This window comes from Amblyomma americanum, chromosome 1 (genome assembly GCF_052857255.1).
Source record: "Amblyomma americanum isolate KBUSLIRL-KWMA chromosome 1, ASM5285725v1, whole genome shotgun sequence".
In the NCBI taxonomy this organism is placed as follows: domain Eukaryota; kingdom Metazoa; phylum Arthropoda; class Arachnida; order Ixodida; family Ixodidae; genus Amblyomma; species Amblyomma americanum.
The window spans coordinates 129,006,274-129,025,221 of NC_135497.1; the positions used below are offsets into that span (position 1 = coordinate 129,006,274).

At 42.0% G+C, this 18,948-nt stretch overlaps 1 protein-coding gene across 1 annotated transcript in view; it reads right to left on the reverse strand.

Moving 5' to 3' along the window:
- Positions 1-936: 936 nt before the first annotated feature.
- LOC144113666 (HEAT repeat-containing protein 3) overlaps positions 937-18,948 on the reverse strand; it is a 37,806-nt gene continuing 19,794 nt past the window's right edge. The window contains exons 4-15 of the mRNA XM_077646881.1: positions 17,414-17,508; positions 17,217-17,326; positions 16,661-16,795; positions 13,282-13,424; positions 12,270-12,317; positions 12,096-12,192; positions 11,008-11,102; positions 10,760-10,905; positions 6,926-7,062; positions 3,220-3,470; positions 2,842-3,015; positions 937-1,195 (exon numbers count right to left, since the gene is read on the reverse strand). Of these exons, the coding sequence (XP_077503007.1) occupies positions 1,061-1,195; positions 2,842-3,015; positions 3,220-3,470; positions 6,926-7,062; positions 10,760-10,905; positions 11,008-11,102; positions 12,096-12,192; positions 12,270-12,317; positions 13,282-13,424; positions 16,661-16,795; positions 17,217-17,326; positions 17,414-17,508 (1,566 nt within the window). The 3' untranslated portion in view covers positions 937-1,060. The remainder of the gene's footprint in view (positions 1,196-2,841; positions 3,016-3,219; positions 3,471-6,925; positions 7,063-10,759; positions 10,906-11,007; positions 11,103-12,095; positions 12,193-12,269; positions 12,318-13,281; positions 13,425-16,660; positions 16,796-17,216; positions 17,327-17,413; positions 17,509-18,948) is intronic.

An 18,948-nucleotide genomic window follows, 5' to 3' on the forward strand; every position in this document is an offset into this window, starting at 1 on the left:
TTTTTGAATCTTTTGTGCACTGGGCGTTCATGGTGGTGTCGGGGGCCGCTGTTACAATCGCGGTGGCACCAGTGGCATCGCCACTCGGAACAGCCAGCAGCGCTTCCAGGGAGGATCGGCAGCTGATAGAAGAGCCAACACCGCGGATTGTTTGGCTGATGCATGTGACTCGACTGCCGGCTACGCTTTTCTTGGTGGCTCTGACGGCTTGTGTTTGGTTGTTTGGTCGTGCCTAGTGATGGGATATCACAACTATACGGCAAGCTTCAAACTGCCTGTCAGTGCCTTATCATGGCGCGGAGCGGCGAAGCCAGCGAGAATAACTGCGTGCACACAAGTTTGCCCATAGACGACAATCGTTGTGTCGGAAAACTTGTGCGCACGTGGCTATTCTTGCTGGCTTCTCAGCTCCGCGCTGTGATAAGGCGCCAACAAGCAGTTTAGTCAATGCTCATGCGGTACTGTTAAAGAAATGTGTGGTGTGATATTTGATTTATTGATTCGCGATTGCTTTCCCAGATGAAGTTGCGAAAGCAAACTTACGGAATCCGGAACTACCGAACAATAGGCTGGGCCGCAAGCGATGACGCTGTTTTAGCGTCTTATTCATCTTCGTGCATGCACTTTCATGCCATCCTGCAGGGGGGGGGGGTGCGCGGCCTTTCATTTAGAGTGAACTTTTTTTCGGGGCCTGGCTAGCGTAGGGTGCGGGTCCGGGTGCTGATGTATACGGAGCAACATACACTATACACTATACCTATATTGCACGTTATGACCTTTGCGGAGTTTTTTAAGTCGCGCTCGCGAAATCCCCGCGTAATTTGCGCACTCCCTTCTTAGAGCCCTAATTTCTGAATAAAAAGTGCTCAAATTATGCATGTAAATACGGTAATATTGGAGAACTTGCAGCAGTGCCATGCAATTGAGAACCTGGAGTTCAAGAAGCAGTAAAAGCTTTTATTCTTGTGCAGCACACGTTTGCACTGGCGACAAATTTACATGGTTCCAGAAATTTGAAACATAAAAAGCTGGCTTCAGTATCTTCACACAGTAAATATTTTTAGCCAATATCGCCTCCACAGCCATTCTGAATTCCTCTCCTTTGTGCTTTGTACTTTAGAAATCTGACCAAGTTTGTTTTGGTTGTGGCGATCACTGGATAATGGTACGCCAATGTCTTCTTTGCTTGATTCACCTAGAAAGTAAAACAGGCAGTCATTGGCTTTCATGCACAGTAACAATATGAGTGCAAAATAACTTGTATCACACCAGCAAAAGCTAATTATTTACTGTTTCACCAATGTGATGTCAGATGCACATGATTTGTGACACAGCAGCTTTTACAAGCCAAGACATTACTGGAACTGGCTGTTGAAATATGCCTGCTCACATCAGCTAAGCAAATACCTTGCTAGTGGTAGTACTTGTCCCTGCATTGTTGGCTGCCTTGGCATTAGCAAGTAAGTTTTGGAAAATCCTATCCAGGCAAACACTGCAATTGACTACTTGTGTTACTTCAATTACTTGTTCCCAAATGTTCACCTTTGTTTTCGACATGACCATATTAAAGGGACACCAAGGTCAAACTTACGTTAGCCTGTGTTGATAGATTAGATAGGAGACCGCATTCTAATGACAAAGAGGCTACTTTCACTGGAAATGAAGCTAGGAAAGGTAAAAAAACAATAAAATACATATATTGCCACAACCAGCCATTTCAGAAAAATTGAACTGTGGCGACGTCAAGGCAGTGCTTCGAGGCTAGGCTATATTCCTATTAACATCCAAAAGGAGATCACGGTGTCCTTTTCAGTCTTGACATTAGAAGTTTGAATAAGTGACATGAAAAAATAAATGTTGCGTTTTTCAACCCAATCTTCTCAGAAATAAATGTGTTTTTGTTTTTTGTTACCAAAAAACATCAGCATAGCCAGAAAGACTCACGATTTTTACTACAAACAAAAATTGGGTGGAATTGTGCTCGACGTCCCTTTACAATATGGTTATTACAGCCAACCACATACGCAATGCATTTACCAAATGAGTAAATGGTGGTGGCATGTGAGGGTTAATGTGCACCCACATCACACAGCATACTACAGGCATTTTTTTCACATTCTGGCTCCACTGAAATGCAGCCACAAAGGCTGAGATTCGATCCCACAACCTTGGGCCCTGCAGGCAAGCGCCATAGCCACCAAGCCATCGCAGCAGTAGATGAGCCCATGATTCATTTCCCAGAGCAATACAGTAAAACCTCGTTATTCGGACTTCAAGGGAGTGCACGTCTGAATTATCTTATTGAATAGCTCCCCAAAACTGCCAAAACCGTTCATGTGAAAGCGAAATTTATTTGGTGGGAACCTGGACAATTGTTACCTACTTTTAAGATGAAAACTATGTGACAACAGCGACTTCTCAGAGCTCCGTGAAATGTTTTATTTGTGCACACTACTGGCAGTCAGAAACAGAACTGCTCCACTATAGTAAGAGTATCCGCGGTTTCTTTTAATGTGTGACAAGGTAGCGCAAGAGCTTCTTCACATGTCAGGATGCTTCAGCACACAGTGAACAGGATGTGACGAGCGTGGAGTTTCAGCATGCTAGAAGAACGAAAATACCACTAGGATGGAAGCGAGGGAAGCGCGCATTGGCACAAGAGCGCATTGAAAATATAGCCAGCCAACCAATATTTTGAAATTTGTTCGAATTGACTGAAAGTTCGAATTATCAGAATTTGAAATATCGTGAGTCTGGTGTACTGAAATTTTCGAAGACAGGATATTGTCAGAAGAGCCTGCAGCATAACAGAACAATAATTTCATTCATCTTCCCACTAACCTTGCTTTTAAAGGCAGGTAGCATTTGGCGCAACTTTGTCACCAACTCAATTTCTGCAGCAATGGTATCAGTTGTGTCTTCTCCAAAGACGTCGAACAAGGCATCCAGTGCTTCCGTTACCACTACAATGTCGGGGTCCTTGAGGGATATCTCCAAAAGGCACTGGCCTACCTTCTGCATACAAGCATACAAGGCACATTAGTATTTTGAACCAAGCAATTAGAAGCATAATGATTAAAGATGAGCCCAAACTATGTAGTTCAGTTGTGTAGTAGAAGAGTGAAATGCACAAAAACATTAGATAAAAACTTCTATTCCTCAGTACTTTCAGCAAGCAGCACGGAGAACAATGATAGAATTTAAATGAGAGTTACATACCTTGAGCACATTTGTTTGGTGTGGACCCAGTAGACAACCCAAAGTAGCCATAATACGGGTCACATTAGTCCTAACAGCTGGCTCGGAACACTGCAACCCCACTTGAGCAAGGACTTTGAGTTCCTCGTCAGAGATGCTGGGCAGGGGTGGTGTGTCACTTGTTCCACCATGGGCGGCAGCAGAAGCCAGAGCCTGCAGCACCGAACGACATGCGCTGGTGCTTGCCTCCAGTAGCTCAAGATCTTTGTAATCTAGAACAAAATTTTCCCCACCCACTTGATTACACTTCTTTTTGTGAGAAAAAAAAAATGGTGGTGCAAAAATAAACTACATAACTGGCAAAAAAGCCTAAAAATCATTCCTTTACAGATAATGCTGCATGACAAAGCTGTTTTGTAGCTCAATGGTTCAATTCAGCACTTTTTCTATGTAAACCTAATGGGACCAAATAATCTGTTAAATGCCTATACACACTGAATTTTGGCAGTGTTTTCTTCCTTATAATAGTGCACAAGACATAGATCACCATGTAATAATTCACCTATGCCTGCTAAACAATCTATAATGAAATTTATTTTATCATATTGTTTAGGTTTTCACTGCTGAATTGGTGGTTATGATGATGATAGTGATTTTTTATGGCGCAAGGGCATCTATGGAATTGGCGGTTATGATGCCAAAGTTGACTGTAGGTCATGCGGGGCACAAAAAACCTATGATGTAATTGCTGCTTTTGTCATTTTACTGTTACACCAGCTTGACCCAAGAGCCGGAGTGACAAATGAACAAGCAGCTATAATATAGGTGTTATTTTTTTTTTTTTAGGCCTCGGGTGACCTTAAATATATTTTGAAGTCACAGCCACCACTCAGCTGTTGAAATCTAAACAAAACAATAGAAGAAAAGTGCCATAGAACGGCCCATAGCATTCCATAGATTCCCTGGCAGCGCTACAGCACGCTGTCGCGTTCCACCAGGCGAAGCTTAAGTGTCCTCCAATTTTTATTTTACACAGAATCAAACTGGTGTTATAATCGTAGCCGCACTGCATTTGTGCAAATGCAGTACTTCCACAAGATGTAAACAAAATTGGAAACGTGATAACGCAAAATGTGATAACTGAAAACAAATAACTATCATATAAATGGTCGATAAGAGCAGGATGAAAAATATTTCTGAGCGTTTCTTCTATAGACCAACACTTTGTATTTAGTAAGTAGCCAAAGAGCATCCTCAGAACCATGCCATCACCAACAACTGATATAGTAAAGACCCTGATATAGTAAAGATTTTTGTTGGTCCAAGTGACTTTACTATAGAGAAGTTCTGCTTATCTGCCAGTGGCTCAACACTACACCCGCGGAGGTGAAAGCTGGACTTGCCATCTTTAATGTCTGGTAGTGACAGCACATGATCGTTGCCGCACATAGCACCTATACGCCTGGATCACTTTTCGCATGTCCTGAAAACGTTCCTCCTCGGCAGTACAGCAGTGTACCATTACACAATAGCCTCACCTGTACACTTCACAAATGTATTATCGGCAGAAAAAGTAAACAGACCATGGAAGCAAATTTTCTTGAAACCTGGCATAGCAGCAACTGTTAAATCTGCTGGTAGATACTAAGCACGGTAGACTATGCTCATCACACTCGTTTTTGAACTGCAGTGTTCAGCTGTACAAATCTAAAAGTCGTTTCCATAGTACATTTACTTTTTCTTGTGATAGTACCTATCTGAACTTGTCCATATGCAATAATCTCATCTGTACACTTTCCACTAGCAACCACTTTTTGGAATATTAATAAAAAAAAAAGATCTCAAGGCAGAGCAACAGTGACAAGTAGGCAGAAGGACAGTTGCAAATATTACCAAATGAGGTTCAAAGGTAGAGAATGGGGAGCTAGTACTGCATACTGCAGATATTTTAGGGTCTTCAGCTTGATAAAGTGGACAGATATTTTGTATATACGTGTGCAACGGCCGCATTCATGTGAGGCCCATGTATGAGGCCACAAGTCATCATCACCATCAGTCAACTTTTTTGTCCTCTGCGAACTCCTGCTATCCATATCGGCATCAGTATCACCAGCTCCAACTTTTTGTGGCTGTCAACTACACACGAGTTATGGCTTTCGTGTGCTGCTTGCATTTTTCTTTTCATGAACTGCCACCGAGCATTGTAATTTCAGCTTGATGGGCAAGCATCTTAATATAGCTACATAGCTAGCTTTAAATTGAAAGCCGTAGAGTTTGTTCTCAAATATGACAAGCATGCTGCGGGCAGGAAATTCGACATGGACAAGAAGTGCGTTCGACGATGCTGCAACCAAAAGGATGCACTAGGGACCACAAGCTGAAAAAAGCACACTTTCCGAGGCAAGCCGTGCTAGTTTCCCGCAATGGAAGAAGAGCTGCTGGAAGATGACTTTTTGTGGGATGAGCATGCATCAGAGCACAGCACCAGCTCAAAATCAGAATTTTGACTCAGCGAGCAATGACTGAGCATAGAATAAATATGCTCTACCCTAATGGGTGCATTTTTTCTACTTAAAAAAAAAAAAACGCACATTGCGTAAATGGACTGTACTCTGCAAATTGGCACTTGAGTCTGGAAAAAAAAGTGCGGCCCTTACACGTGTTTATACGGTACTTCACAGATAAGTATACTAACGAAAGCCAGACTTCACTGAAACAAAACTGTATGTTTATATATTTAGTTTCAATGCACTAATAATTTTCTGAAAGAATTCTAGAAATCAGACATCAAATGTTAAACTTTCTCCACGCTATCACTATTAAGCACAGATCTGCTACATGTTACTTGTAACACGCATGTTGACATGCACGCAAAACAATGCTGCAACCAGCTACACGCTCAGAGATACCAAGTAAATTCCAGTGTGGCTGCATGTTGTAGAATAAGCTATATGCTGTTAAACCTCTATGCTCTCCAGTAGTCTTACCTGTTTATAAAATGAGCAATCAGGAAAATGCCTGGCAATGCCAACAGCTATCATACAAAGTACTCGCATGACATAATCGGCTGCTGACCCGAAAGACGCGGGTTCGATCCCGGCCGCGGCGATCGAATTTCGATGGAGGCGAAATTCTAGAGATCCATGTACTGTGCGATGTCAGTGCGTGTTAAAGAACCCCAGGTGGTCGAAATTTCTCGAGCTCTTCACTACGGCGTCCCTCATAGCCTGAGTCGCTTTGGGACATTAAACCCCCATAAACCATAATATAACAGATTACAAGACATTTCTGTCATACAGGCTAGGTTAGCAGCCCATGCCAGCTAAGCCAATCAGGCCAGGTTGATGTGAGACGATGCCTTCTGTCACAACAAAAACCAATCAGGATCTGCCAATCAAGTTGCACACATGGAAAATCAAATCTTCATTGAACTTATTTCTCAAGAGCATGCATAAAATGCTGCAACTGCAATCTAACGAGTTCACTTTCTAGAAGCACTAAACAAATGCACAAAATTGTCATTACCATACTTTTTAACATAACCTGGTGAGTTCTGCTAAATTCAAGAGTAAACATGTTAAAGGAAGGGGAAGAAAGAGCTTGTGCAAAAGATGCATTTTTGCGTTAACAAATGCCTGCTTCCTGACCAGTCTGTCGACAAGGCAACCTTCAATGTGAGCTCACAACTGCCCCGTTGAGACCATTCTAACAAATGAGTAACGCTTACCCATGTGCACAAACGCCAACTGTGCCAAGCAGGTCCATGTGCTAACTAAACCAGAGATGCCTCCAAGATCATCAGGATCCAGTGCTGCAGCCAGATTACCAATGCAAAGCAGGGCACGACACCTCACAGCATGAACTCTGAAAAGATGACATTTCAACTTCTTCACGCATTTTGCTGACTAGGTCAGCTTGCTTAGTTGAGCACCATCAGAGCTCTATAGCAGTTCAACATGAAACAATTTGAATTCTTCCAAATATCTAAAGATTGCACAAATTTTTTAAAATGTCATATACAAAGTCTAATATTTTACTGCTTGAATGACACTAAAGACGGGGCTTGAGACAATTCCTTTCCAAGTACAGTAGTCGACAGGTAATTCGGACTCCAATAATTTGACTTGTAGGATATTTCGGACCTCGATGAGGCGCCATCAGTCACCCCATAGAAGCACATACAATTTGTGACGAATATTTCGGACATCAAAAGTCCGAAAGTTCGATTTTTCGGACTAATTTCAGTCGCCTGCGGGCCAAAATCGGCCAGCTTATCGGCTTTTCGCCAGTGCAAAAGGTGCCATCTTGGATTGAGGTGGATTTACGCGGCAGTTAGATTGGCGTGACATACTTTCGGTTCCTCATTGTTGCCAGTAGAGGTCCCTGCGATCTCTGACACTTCGAAGTGGCAGCCGGATTGTCATCGCCGTCAACTTGTTTTTGTCGCCGACGTTGTCACGGGCAGTTATTGCTCGTCCCATACGTTGAAAATTGGTTGTTGGGGGAAGGAAATTGTGCAGGAGCTATCTCGCATCTCAGCCGGAAGGAATAAAGGAGGGACTAAGAGAAGGAAGGAAGAAAGAGGTGCCGTAATGGAGGGCTCCGGAATAATTTCGACCACCTGGGGATCTTTTAACATCGCACAGCACACGGGCACCTTAGCGTTTTGCCTCCATCGAAACGCGGCCACCGCAGTCGGGATCCAACCCGGGTACTCCGGATCAGTAGCCGAGCGCCCTAACCACTGAGCCATCGCGGCGGGTCTCATACGTTTGCCATTCGTCATTTCGTCACTTGGGTTCCTCTGACCGCATCGACCGAGTGGCGCTCAGTCTTCACGAAGTTACATCCGTTCGCCGTTTTGTGATTGCGTCCGGCGGTTCCACCGCTTTGAACAAAAAGTGCCTTATCTTTGCGTGTGTTTGACAAGCGGTGTGGTACACACTCGGGTTGTGGACAACATGGCCCCGCCGGGTCTGTCAAAGAAGCGTGGGAAGTATTCCAACTAAATGTGGTGACCTTGCTGTCAGGCGTGTACAGTGAAAGCACAGCTTTGGCGCAAATACAGGCGCAAATCGTCGCCAGCAAGAGCAATTTGTCGCGAGGTAAAATCAGTGACATTTTTAAGCCGATTTTATCTCAATAAAGTGGTTTTTTGTACGTCACGGATTTTTCGGGCTGTTCGATAATTCGGACCATTTTCCGGGTCCATTCGAGTCCGAAAAATCAGTCAGTGACTGTATTAGGCCAGCACTAGACTGCTCATACTATGGTAGGATACAACTTAAAAAAAACAGCAGCTGTTAACACTGGGCCACGGTCCGCGGCAAAATGTACTGCTCCGCTCCCCAGTCACAAAAGTAAACGAAATCAGGTTTTTAATGTTCGACTTTATTAAACAAGCCAGGTGTCAAAATTTTAGAGCTTATAACTTTTTTCTTGTGATTAGCTTCTTGTTTAGGTGACAAGAGAAGTTTGAACAACGGACTACTTTTTTGTCGTGGAGGAATCCTGTTCGCTGGTCCTGAATGTGGGCGGAACTTCATTGCAGACTTAAGTTGTATCCAACTATAGACCCCAGTGATGATAAATACAACCTTAAAACTTCTCAAAACTATGTGCTTTGTACAAAGTGACACACCTAAATACTTTTCACCTGTGAACACTTGTAGAGCAGTGCTGCTTGAACAATACTGCTGCATAGTGACTCTGAACAATAACCTGAAGAAGTTTTTGTTTCCTAATTCATGTCTTTACTTGTACTCTCTCCTTGAGTCCCTAGTACAGAATAAATAAAATTGAAACTTTCAAATTGACCGCAAGCTCTAGGCTCTAACAAGTTAGAGAAATTGTTGCCTGAATATCTAATTTACATGCACTCCATGCCCTTGTGAGCGATTGATGAAAAGTGACGCTGGTTTCTACAGAGGCATTTCAAAACACAATTGAAAAAAAAAGGGGGCCTCGTGAAGAATGCAGACAATGTACAACGTGTAATAATGTGTGGCACAGAGTTTGAAAGATGTAACGAAATGTCTGACTGCCATCTCAACAGAGAGAGTAGTGAGCAGTTAACAGATAATCAGGGCCAGAAGGAGTCAACGCTTGTACCTATTGGCAATGTGAACACTCCTGTATTAATAAAAAAACAGAACTAGAGAGACACCTTTATAAGGAAAGCTGCACAGCTCAGAAAGCAGCATGTTTTTCACGCCTTTCTGCTTGGACATGTTCAATCATATAATGTGCAGTACAAACATTTGTTGTAATACTGTTTAGCTGCTTGCAATTCATCAACTGTAAACGAATACAGTGCCTATACTAGACTCACCGATGGCAGTGTGCTCCAATTAACTGAGGCAGCGTAAGTGGTAATTGTTGGAGCACCCACTAATGTAATGTAATGGCCCCTTGAGGGCCTTTGTGGTACAAATAAATAAATAACTCTTTCCTTCCCACGCCATTCAAATCATTCAATTTGAAAAATGGCACCAAAATGGCCCATTATGCGTGACCAGGACCATTCCTGGATGAGTAACAATATGCAGTAGTTTTCATAAGGACTGTACTTCAGTTTCGGATTCAGTTTTTTCATCAGCCTCATGAGGGAGAATTTTTCAACTTCCCGTAGAACCTGTCAACATAAAGCAATCAAGGAGCGCGTGGTGTCCAAGGTTGTGTACTCATCTCACACCGACCCTGCTCAGAAACGGCAGTGGTCTTGCGATTCCGCAGCATCGACACTTTGTATATATAAGCGACAGCTTTGTGTGAAAAGATGGCGCCCGTTCGCCTGATTTTAGTTTTGACAGAGATGACTGCTTCATCCAACTCGGACTGTCAACACACCACTGCCGAGGAGATACAGTGCTCTTTCCAAGCCTCTCTGAACGTACCAGGGACAGTTTTCTCCAAGATGCCCCTAGGTTGGCCTTGGTGCTACACAGCAAAGTAGCCCAAAGCACTTTTCATCAGTAATTGATTTCTTTTTTTACTGATTGGGGAGTTTAGCATGAAGACCTGTAACTTTGAATATTTGTTTCTGACAGTGACGTATAAAACATATATTGCAGTTTGTTACTCTCACGTTTTTTGATTGAATAATTAAGATTTTGTGAATTTTTGTGAGTCTAAAAATTATGTCAAAGATTTTTTTTTTGTAAGCAATATGTAGGTATCCCATTTTTTTGTCATTAAAAAGCCACAGTGTCATTAAAAAGCCACAGTAAGGAACAGAGGTGAGCATGGTACTATCTGAGAGTACTACAGACCACAGAAGACTTGGCTGAAATATTCACCACGACATATCCTACTACTCACAGAATAGGTTAACTTACCACGCTCAAGGAGCAGTTCAGGACCCTTTAACAACAATGACAGATTTCAACACGATGAAAATGCTGAGGAGTCTCTCATAAATTGGCAAAGAGTAATTAATTCTCCTATACCTTTCAATACACTAGTTACTGCTACTGTCTTCATAAGATCCATCAGTGATAGTTTTATGACCGATGTAAAATATCCATCAACATTATCTATTTCGTGAAACAAGGTGCAGTACCTTCTTAGCACTACTGATGAAGGCTTGTGTTCAAGAAGAATGCTGGCAATTGCTTCATCCATTTGGCTCACGTGATCCAAGACTTTGGGGACAATGTTTTGCCCCACCAGAGCTTCATGAAACTCGCACGATATATTCAAGGGAAACTGGAAAACAAACAAACAAATAATAAAAATAATAAGAAAAAGAAATCTCTTCCCTCATGATTTCACGGTAAAATATGCGAACAGGCTTAAGTTGGTTCTTACTATGGCAGAGGTTTCCTCGGTCTCCATATCACCATCGGAAACATCAGAGCTATCATCTGAAACATCTTCGGAATCATCGTCTCCATTGCCACCATCTGAATTCAAATTGTATGAACAAATGTGGCCATTAGGTCATTATGAAGCACAAACTTTCTTCAGTGCAGCGGACATCATGCACATTGTCCCGGGCCAATTAAAAAAAATAAAAGAGCGAAAGCACCATGATGCACCACACCAGCAAACTTTTGCAGCCTCCAACAAGATCACAAAACTCTTTATGCTGTCACACAGCAAATATTGGCAGACTGCACATGAAATGCACCAAACCAAAAGCAGCTTTAAAGACCTTTCTTTACATCTCGCACTGTGTCAAAAAATTGAAATAATTACCATCATCACTAGCCCAATTCATTTTACTGTAGCATAAAAGCCTCTTCCAATGATCTCCAATTATCCCTGTCCTACACCCGCTGCAACTGCCCTAACCCAGCAAACTTCCTGATCGCATCCACCGACCTGAAACTACATCACACACTGCTGCAGCAGTATAAAGGCTGCTCCAGTTTTCATACCAAAACAAAAAAAGAAAGCGCCCGACAGCACTCCACCAAATAAGTTAGTTGCTAGTATTTTGATTACTCACTAAGGGTTCCAAAATAAAAAGCACTGATAATTTGCCAGTTTTCTTAGTACTATAACAATATTTCCAGAGGTTCTTAGTTATCCATACAGGGCAATAAATGGCATCAGGCTTCCCTAAAACACATATTCCAGTGTGGAGCAATGGAAGCAAAAGCTGATAGCAGGTGAAGCTCAGGGCTACTGACAATGTTGTTAATTCGATTCCCAGATGATGCAGCTCAACTCCAATGCAAACAAAACAAAGCTATGTTTTACAACTCACCTTATGGTGCATGGTCAATAAACTAAGCCCGCTGACAAAACAGTACACAGCCAAACCACCTCCTAACTCACAGACTACATGTACATGTGCACTCTATTGTTGGGTGGGACGAAACTACATCTGCTTTCTCTGCCAGCACGCGCTGCCATAAGCAAAAACACGCATTCTGCTCACGTCAAAGTACCTTCTCCACAGCAGAGATTGGAAAGAATCTCCAGGGCTGTCTGCTTGGCCATCAAACCGTCCAAGATCGATGCAAGAATTTTCTCATGGTCCTTCTCCTGTTCCAAAGTAGAGGCTATAAGAATATGCTCTAGATAGCATTCAGCCGGAGTTTCCACAAGTCTAAAAAATTTACCTTCTCTTCAACCACGTGCGTGTCCATGTTTTTCTTCTCAGCAGGTTCCTGTGCACAAGACAACAATTTCATGCTAAGCATTTTTTACTCATTGGCATTAACCATCTGATGCAGTTTTTTCAATAAAATACTTCTGCTTCATCGTTTCAGACTGCACAAAGTAGGCAACATTCGACAGGATCACCTTGCCACCATTCCAATGGCACAGAGAAATGCATGCTAAGTTGCACTCATTTTAACGTTGAAAATGCTGATAAGTTCCACTAAGCAGAACTATAGGGTTACTCATCTACAACAAACTATTTTCTATGGCAACCGTACCTTGTATTGTTCAGCTATATTGTCAGTGTATGAAACCTGACATTATAAATATACAATAGTCCCCAGCTGTCTACAAAAATATTACATACAACATGGTAGCCAGCCAACCTTGTAGCGGCTCACTGCCATTTAGTAGCAGCCTTGATGTATACAGCATGCAAATGAAAGATTTACAGTGTCGACCACATACACAACCACAAAATGCTTCATTCAATTCTAGCCCAAGTACCCGGGACTGGGTAAAAATAGCTTTTTTTTATGTGACTTCAGTGTTCTTTTTCAGGGCTGACTTTCAGCTACCTTATGAATAATACTTGATGACAGTCAGTACTTAAAAGACAGCACACTTCCTCCCCTTTTCTTGCCGCCTTGCATATGCCCAAGCTATGTGTAGAATGAAAAACACAAAATGTTGAAACAGAGTGCATCACTACGCTGCTGATTCACACACCTAATACAACAGCCTCATACAAGTGCAACTTTCATACACTTTGTGACTGTAGCATGAAGCAGAATCAAGAACGGAAACTTTGCAGCGGTATGAAGTCTACTAGAGCACAGTCATCAACTGTTGCAGCCCCTTAAGCATCTAGAAATTTTAGAGAGCAACAGAGAAAATTTATGGATCTGTGACAATTTTTGTTTGATTTGTAAAGAGATTAAGCAACAATACATTTGAAAAATAACTTACTTCAAGCTCAGCCACCTTTGCTGCCAACATTTTGATGTTGTCAAGCACTGGCAGAGAGAGTGCATTTGCTAGAACAGAGATAATTGACAACAAAGCAGGTGCCAAGGGTACTTTCTGAGCTTCTGTGATGTTTATCAGGATCCCTGCAATGCATAAAGCCAGAAATGAAGGACGTCTACACCAAAGGCAGCTTGAAGCTGTCACAACTACGGTAATTGTTCATCACCTTTAAAGGCCCCATGAAATGGTTTAGAAGATGGCTACAAAATGCATAAATTTATGGTAAATGCTATTGTGTGTTCATACCATGTACGAGTTCAATAAGTGAGCCATTAAATTACAATTTTTATTCCCATGGCTCGCCAGCAACGTCTGCTGCCAGTGTCTCGCATGAATCCTGCCTTAAACATATGGCTCGATCGAGTGACCTCAGGAGTGAGGGAGCTGGCATTTGTTCTCTATGAACCGTCACACCCTGCAATAGTGACTATATTCATAGAAAAAGTAGGCAAAGCAGGGACGTGGGGGCCCAGCCAGACTGGAGGTGGCAATCTAGTCCAGCTCTAGCCAAGGAGTCAGCATGACAGTCAGAACTAAACAACCAAGCCGGGTGACAGATTTGTGTGTGGAGCACAGTTCTAGCCTGTAATCTATTATTTTTTTTTCTGGCTCTCTCCAATGTCTGAGTTGCCAATGAAAAGGGATTTAACTGTTGATGTCTATGGTGTTACATAACCTACACTGATTTTTATTTTTTTTATTTTATTTTTTTTTTTTTGCAGGAGGATGATGGATAATTCAGTATCTATCAGTCTCGCTTTTCTTACCCTCGATGCAATGGTGCAAAGCGTTTCAGGGGCCCTCTAAACTGCTTTTTGAAGTGGGTGGCTTATTATAACACCTTCTCAGTCGCAACAAAACGTACATTTCAAGAGAACACAAAATGTTTTGGTGGCCTCCTTATTGCACTATGCAGAACACAGCAGCAACAGCCAACAAACCTGGAAACATCAGTACAAGTAGCAGCCTGGGCTTAATTGTCGCGTCTTCTGGCAAGGCAAATGAACAGTAGTAACTGTCTCTTGTGGCTTTCTAGCCGAGTGACTTGCACAGGCACCACCACAAGCTGCTATAGTAGGATGCAACTTAAAGGGGCTCTGAAAGGGGGCTCTAATAAATTTGCATTGCACTATGCCCGTGATGTTGGGGGGGGGGGCAGTGGTCTTTGAGAGCAAAAAATGACCAAGAAATTGATGTTTTAAAAATGACATTTGTGGAATCTACAGCTATAATTCCCCAACTCTACCCATTTTTTCCTTCAGGAAATGATTATTTTGACCAATTCAGAACAATGTGTGGGCTAAATTTGTGCAGGAGCAGATAATTTCGCGGCATGAAAATTTCGGACACCTGGTTGTCTTAGTATGTCGATAAATCAACATCTAGGACAGACAGAGATGTCATATTGTTTGCTAAGGGAAGCTGATGGCACAGTGTGTGCAATAATCGAAGCCAAGATGTTCAATCATGATTAAAAAATTTATAATTTTGCAAAGTTTATCGATGCAAGATATTCACACCTTAAATGTTGTTATTCCAAGTGCTGTAGACTTACTAATGAGGGTAAAATGAAAAATTTTACCTTGAAAAATGACTTTGATTATTAGCCATTCTTTTTGCACTGAGGTACCAACGAATGACTAACATCACAAGAATTATCTAAAAGTTGTGAATAAGTTAATTTCAGAGTTGAAATCAGTATAAAAACTTAACAAAGTGATACAGTTTCATTATTGGACTAAAAATAAGGAAAATAGGAAACCCCTTAAAGGACACCGCTTCATGAATATCCTCCAGCAGGAATTTTTTTGATGTGCTTTGTTGAAGCTGAGTTACCTGTAGTCAAAATTTTCATTTCAACATCTTCACGCCTTTCCCAGTCCTCTTGCCACTTTTTCCTGCACGCTGAAAAGTCGGCACTCCCCCGCCAGGGGTGGAGCTGCCTGACCGGCAGGAGCTACACCACTTATTGGCCTCGACCATGGTAGGTGCCTGACATCTAAAAGAATCTAACCAATAGCCATCTCTGAACTGATATATGCTAGAGCGGAGGGATTGAGGAGGGTACGAGCATGAAAAAGTCATTGGAAAGGGCTCGCCACCTTTCGCATGCGATTGTGGGTTCGATGCTCCGTGTAGAAGTGTATTATTTGGCTCAGGTGTTCATGGCAAAACAACGCAGTGATTGAGCGAGTAGGTAAGCTCTCCTCAGAAGGTGTTTCAGAGCCCTTTTAATGAAATAGCAGTTGGAACAATAGCTCACTGCCCACAGCGTTTCATTACTCCGCTAATCAATTACAGCAGTCAGAGAAATCAACATTTTAATGCTTCACTCCATTAAGCAAGTTAGAGGCAAAAAAATCCTCACCTCTGTAATTTCATCTTTCGATAAACTTTTGTTTAGGTAGCAATAAAAGTTTTAACAACAGACTACCTCCTAGTCACAGGGGAACATTGTATGGCAGTAATAAATGTCACTGGAATTCAATTGCAGACTTAAATTGTATCTAGCCATAGTGTTAGCAGTGGTACCATCAGGATAAGCCTGAATTTGCGACTCTCACACAGAAACTCATGCTTCTGTGGCTATTCAAAGCTCTGTCCCACTCCCACTCATTTAAAATCATGTTTCTTGCCTTATTAAATGTATTGCTCTTGTTGTGGTAGTGTGTAGGCGAGATTAGCATTGCAGGATGGTGCCAGTTTACTCTGCCCAGAGTAGATCCTAATAGAGGCTTACAATACTTATACTCCTTTTCATACTCAGTTTCAGCAGTCAACACTGCGGAGGTTTCGGGAGTAGTGCGCCCGCAAAACCGCACTACTCCACCACATATCATTCGTTCTTCTTGAAGCCTTGGTGAGTGTTTGGACGAAAACAAAGAGCAGTATAAAACGAAGTACTAGCACTGGCAATTACGGTTGGAGCTGTGAGGCGATCAGTGTTCAGGCCCTCTGGCTATAATTTTCCCTGAGTGTGAACTACTTTCAGGCATGGATGGAGTCTGAGCGATTTTCCCAGCAGCCGCCATTCTTATTTCTTGATGTCTCAATGAGCCGCAGGATGATATTGTGGCAAGAGGAAAAATGAGGTACAGTCAGGGCACTTGGTATTTGTTGCTACGAAATTTACCTGTGTCCGCTTAGGTTGTATGGTGAACTACGTTTTGGGCACGGACTTAGCCTGAGCAAACAGGCGTGCTAGCTTTGGCAGCGTTGCCTTCTCTGTATGAAACAGAATATAATTGCTAAGAAGAAAAAAAATTTAAAAAAAAACAGAGTGCAGGCCAATTTCAAAAGAATGAGCACTGGAAGTTACCTGCTGAAAGCACCTGAAATAGTGCTATGCCTGGCTCCTGAGACAGAGTTTGGAAAATGCCAGATGATGCCTTGAAGCCACTCATGCTTTCAGCCAACTCTGCATTGTCCTCAGACACGGTGTGCAAGCAGTGACCTGTAAATGAGACCGCAGAAGCAACCTTTCAAATGATCACACGAAAAAGAGACTTCACAGCACAACAAACACAAAATGAGCATTATTCAGCTGCAAACACTTCGTTCTGTGATTAATGCATTTAATGCAAATAAGTTCAAAACCAGAATGTGCAGCTGAAAATTGTTTTTAAGTCTCGGACCTTTCTTGTGGTCTTGCTGTAACATTAGGTACACACTAGACATCAAATCGGGCCAAATACCAAGCACCTTCATGCTTGGTTGGTTATGTATGCCTACCAACTTCTGACAAACTTTCTACACTCTTTTTGCTCTGTACGGCAGTGCATGATGTTGAGAATGCCTGCAGTTCATCAACTGTGGTTCAACTGTGTATGGTCTCGGACATTAGCGACCTTGGGAATAACAGTTCAAGCACTCACCGACAGCAGTTGCTATCTTTGTCCCATACTTTTCCACATTCAGACAGGGAAGTAACACAGTCCATAACCTCTCGTGGTTGAATATAGACACAGAAGTTTCATTGCTTTCACTGCAAGTAAAATTAAAATAAAATCGAAAAAGGAAAACTTTGCACTAGACATAAGATCATGAATAGATACCAGTGCACTCAACTCACCATAGGTTCCATAACAAATTAACGGCCTCGAAAAAAACTTCGGTCTTTGAGTCTATTTTCTCTTGTGATTCAGCAGGCTGCCAAGGAGAGTTGTACTGAAATGTGATGGAAAAGATTACGTGTCACATGGATATAAGTGTTTATCATAATATTACAAGTCCAAATCCTCTGGTATACAAATGTCCCAAGCAGAAACGAATAAAATAGTGTTTCTTGCAGTCTTGCATCTTTGGACTACTCAAGAGACAGCAACAGAATTTTGGAGTAAAACAACAAGGGACACTGATGCGCAATCAGTGTCCTGTGTTTTTTAACCCCAAAATCCTGTCGTCTCTTGAATAGCACAAAGATGCAAGCCCATCTTTGGGTTTGAGTTTCCGACATCAAATACAGGGCATGTACAAGGTGTGGTGAGGGAGACTTAGCTTCGTCTCCCCGTACAATATGGCAGCAAAAACAACAGTTAGCAGGCATGGTGCATATATATAAAGGAATGAATATTCAAGAGCAATAATATGGGAAACAATGAACAATACATTCATGGGATTGCAGTCAGGCCATACAGTATCCGTCAAGAATTTCCAATATTTTTTTGGTTCGTAAGAACACGCAGCTGTTCTTGGGTTAGCTGGCATTTGTTTAGAGTACTTGGCAGGCTATTTTTCAGCATTTGAAAACCGTAGTCGGTATGCGCTCGTGGAATGTGCTAATTTTCATGATGGCGGGTAGAACGAGATGACATGTTGATCTGTAAGTTGGCAGCAGCCCGTTATGTTGTTCTATTTTTCTGGATTTCTGATTTCAGGGATGCCATAATATGATGCTCATAGAGGGTGGAGAATTTTCAAACCTTGAAATTGAAGAATAGATCAGAAGTGTGAGCATTGTAAAGGGAGCTCGCAACAGCTCGTATTGTGGTTTTTTTTTGTAGCGTAACCAACCTGCTGACTGGCATTTTGGTACCATTACTCCAAACCATATGACAGTAATGCAAATGAGATGAGATGCAAAAAGTGTGTTGTAGAGTATAAGTTTTTGTGGGACAGGCAAAAAGTGCTGTAGTTTTCTCGATACACCTAGTGCTTTGCATAGTTTGTATGAAATCCGTGTGAAAATCCCATAGCATATTTTCATGAAAAATGACAGCCAGAGTTTTAGCTGTAGAAGAAAATTCTGTTAAGGTATTATTGCATTTCAGGGGATTGGTGCAAACATTTGTTTGCTTAGTCTGAAAGAGAACCGCCTTTGATTTCGAGCAGTTTGTAGACTATTTACGCTTGACCATTTTTCCAATTTGTCCAAAAGTATGTTGGCAGTTTCGATAAGGTCATTTGCATTTCTTCCTGTAAAGAATGTGCTCGTCTCGTAGGCATAAATAATATAATTTAAGGTGCTGTCTTGAGATACAGGGTCACTGATGTAAACATTGAAAAAGAGTGGGCCCAGAATACTCTCCCGAGGCATGCCATGCTTAATGTTTTGTAGCGAGTACATTTCATTGTTAATACATGTGGTTTGATGTCGATTTGTCACGT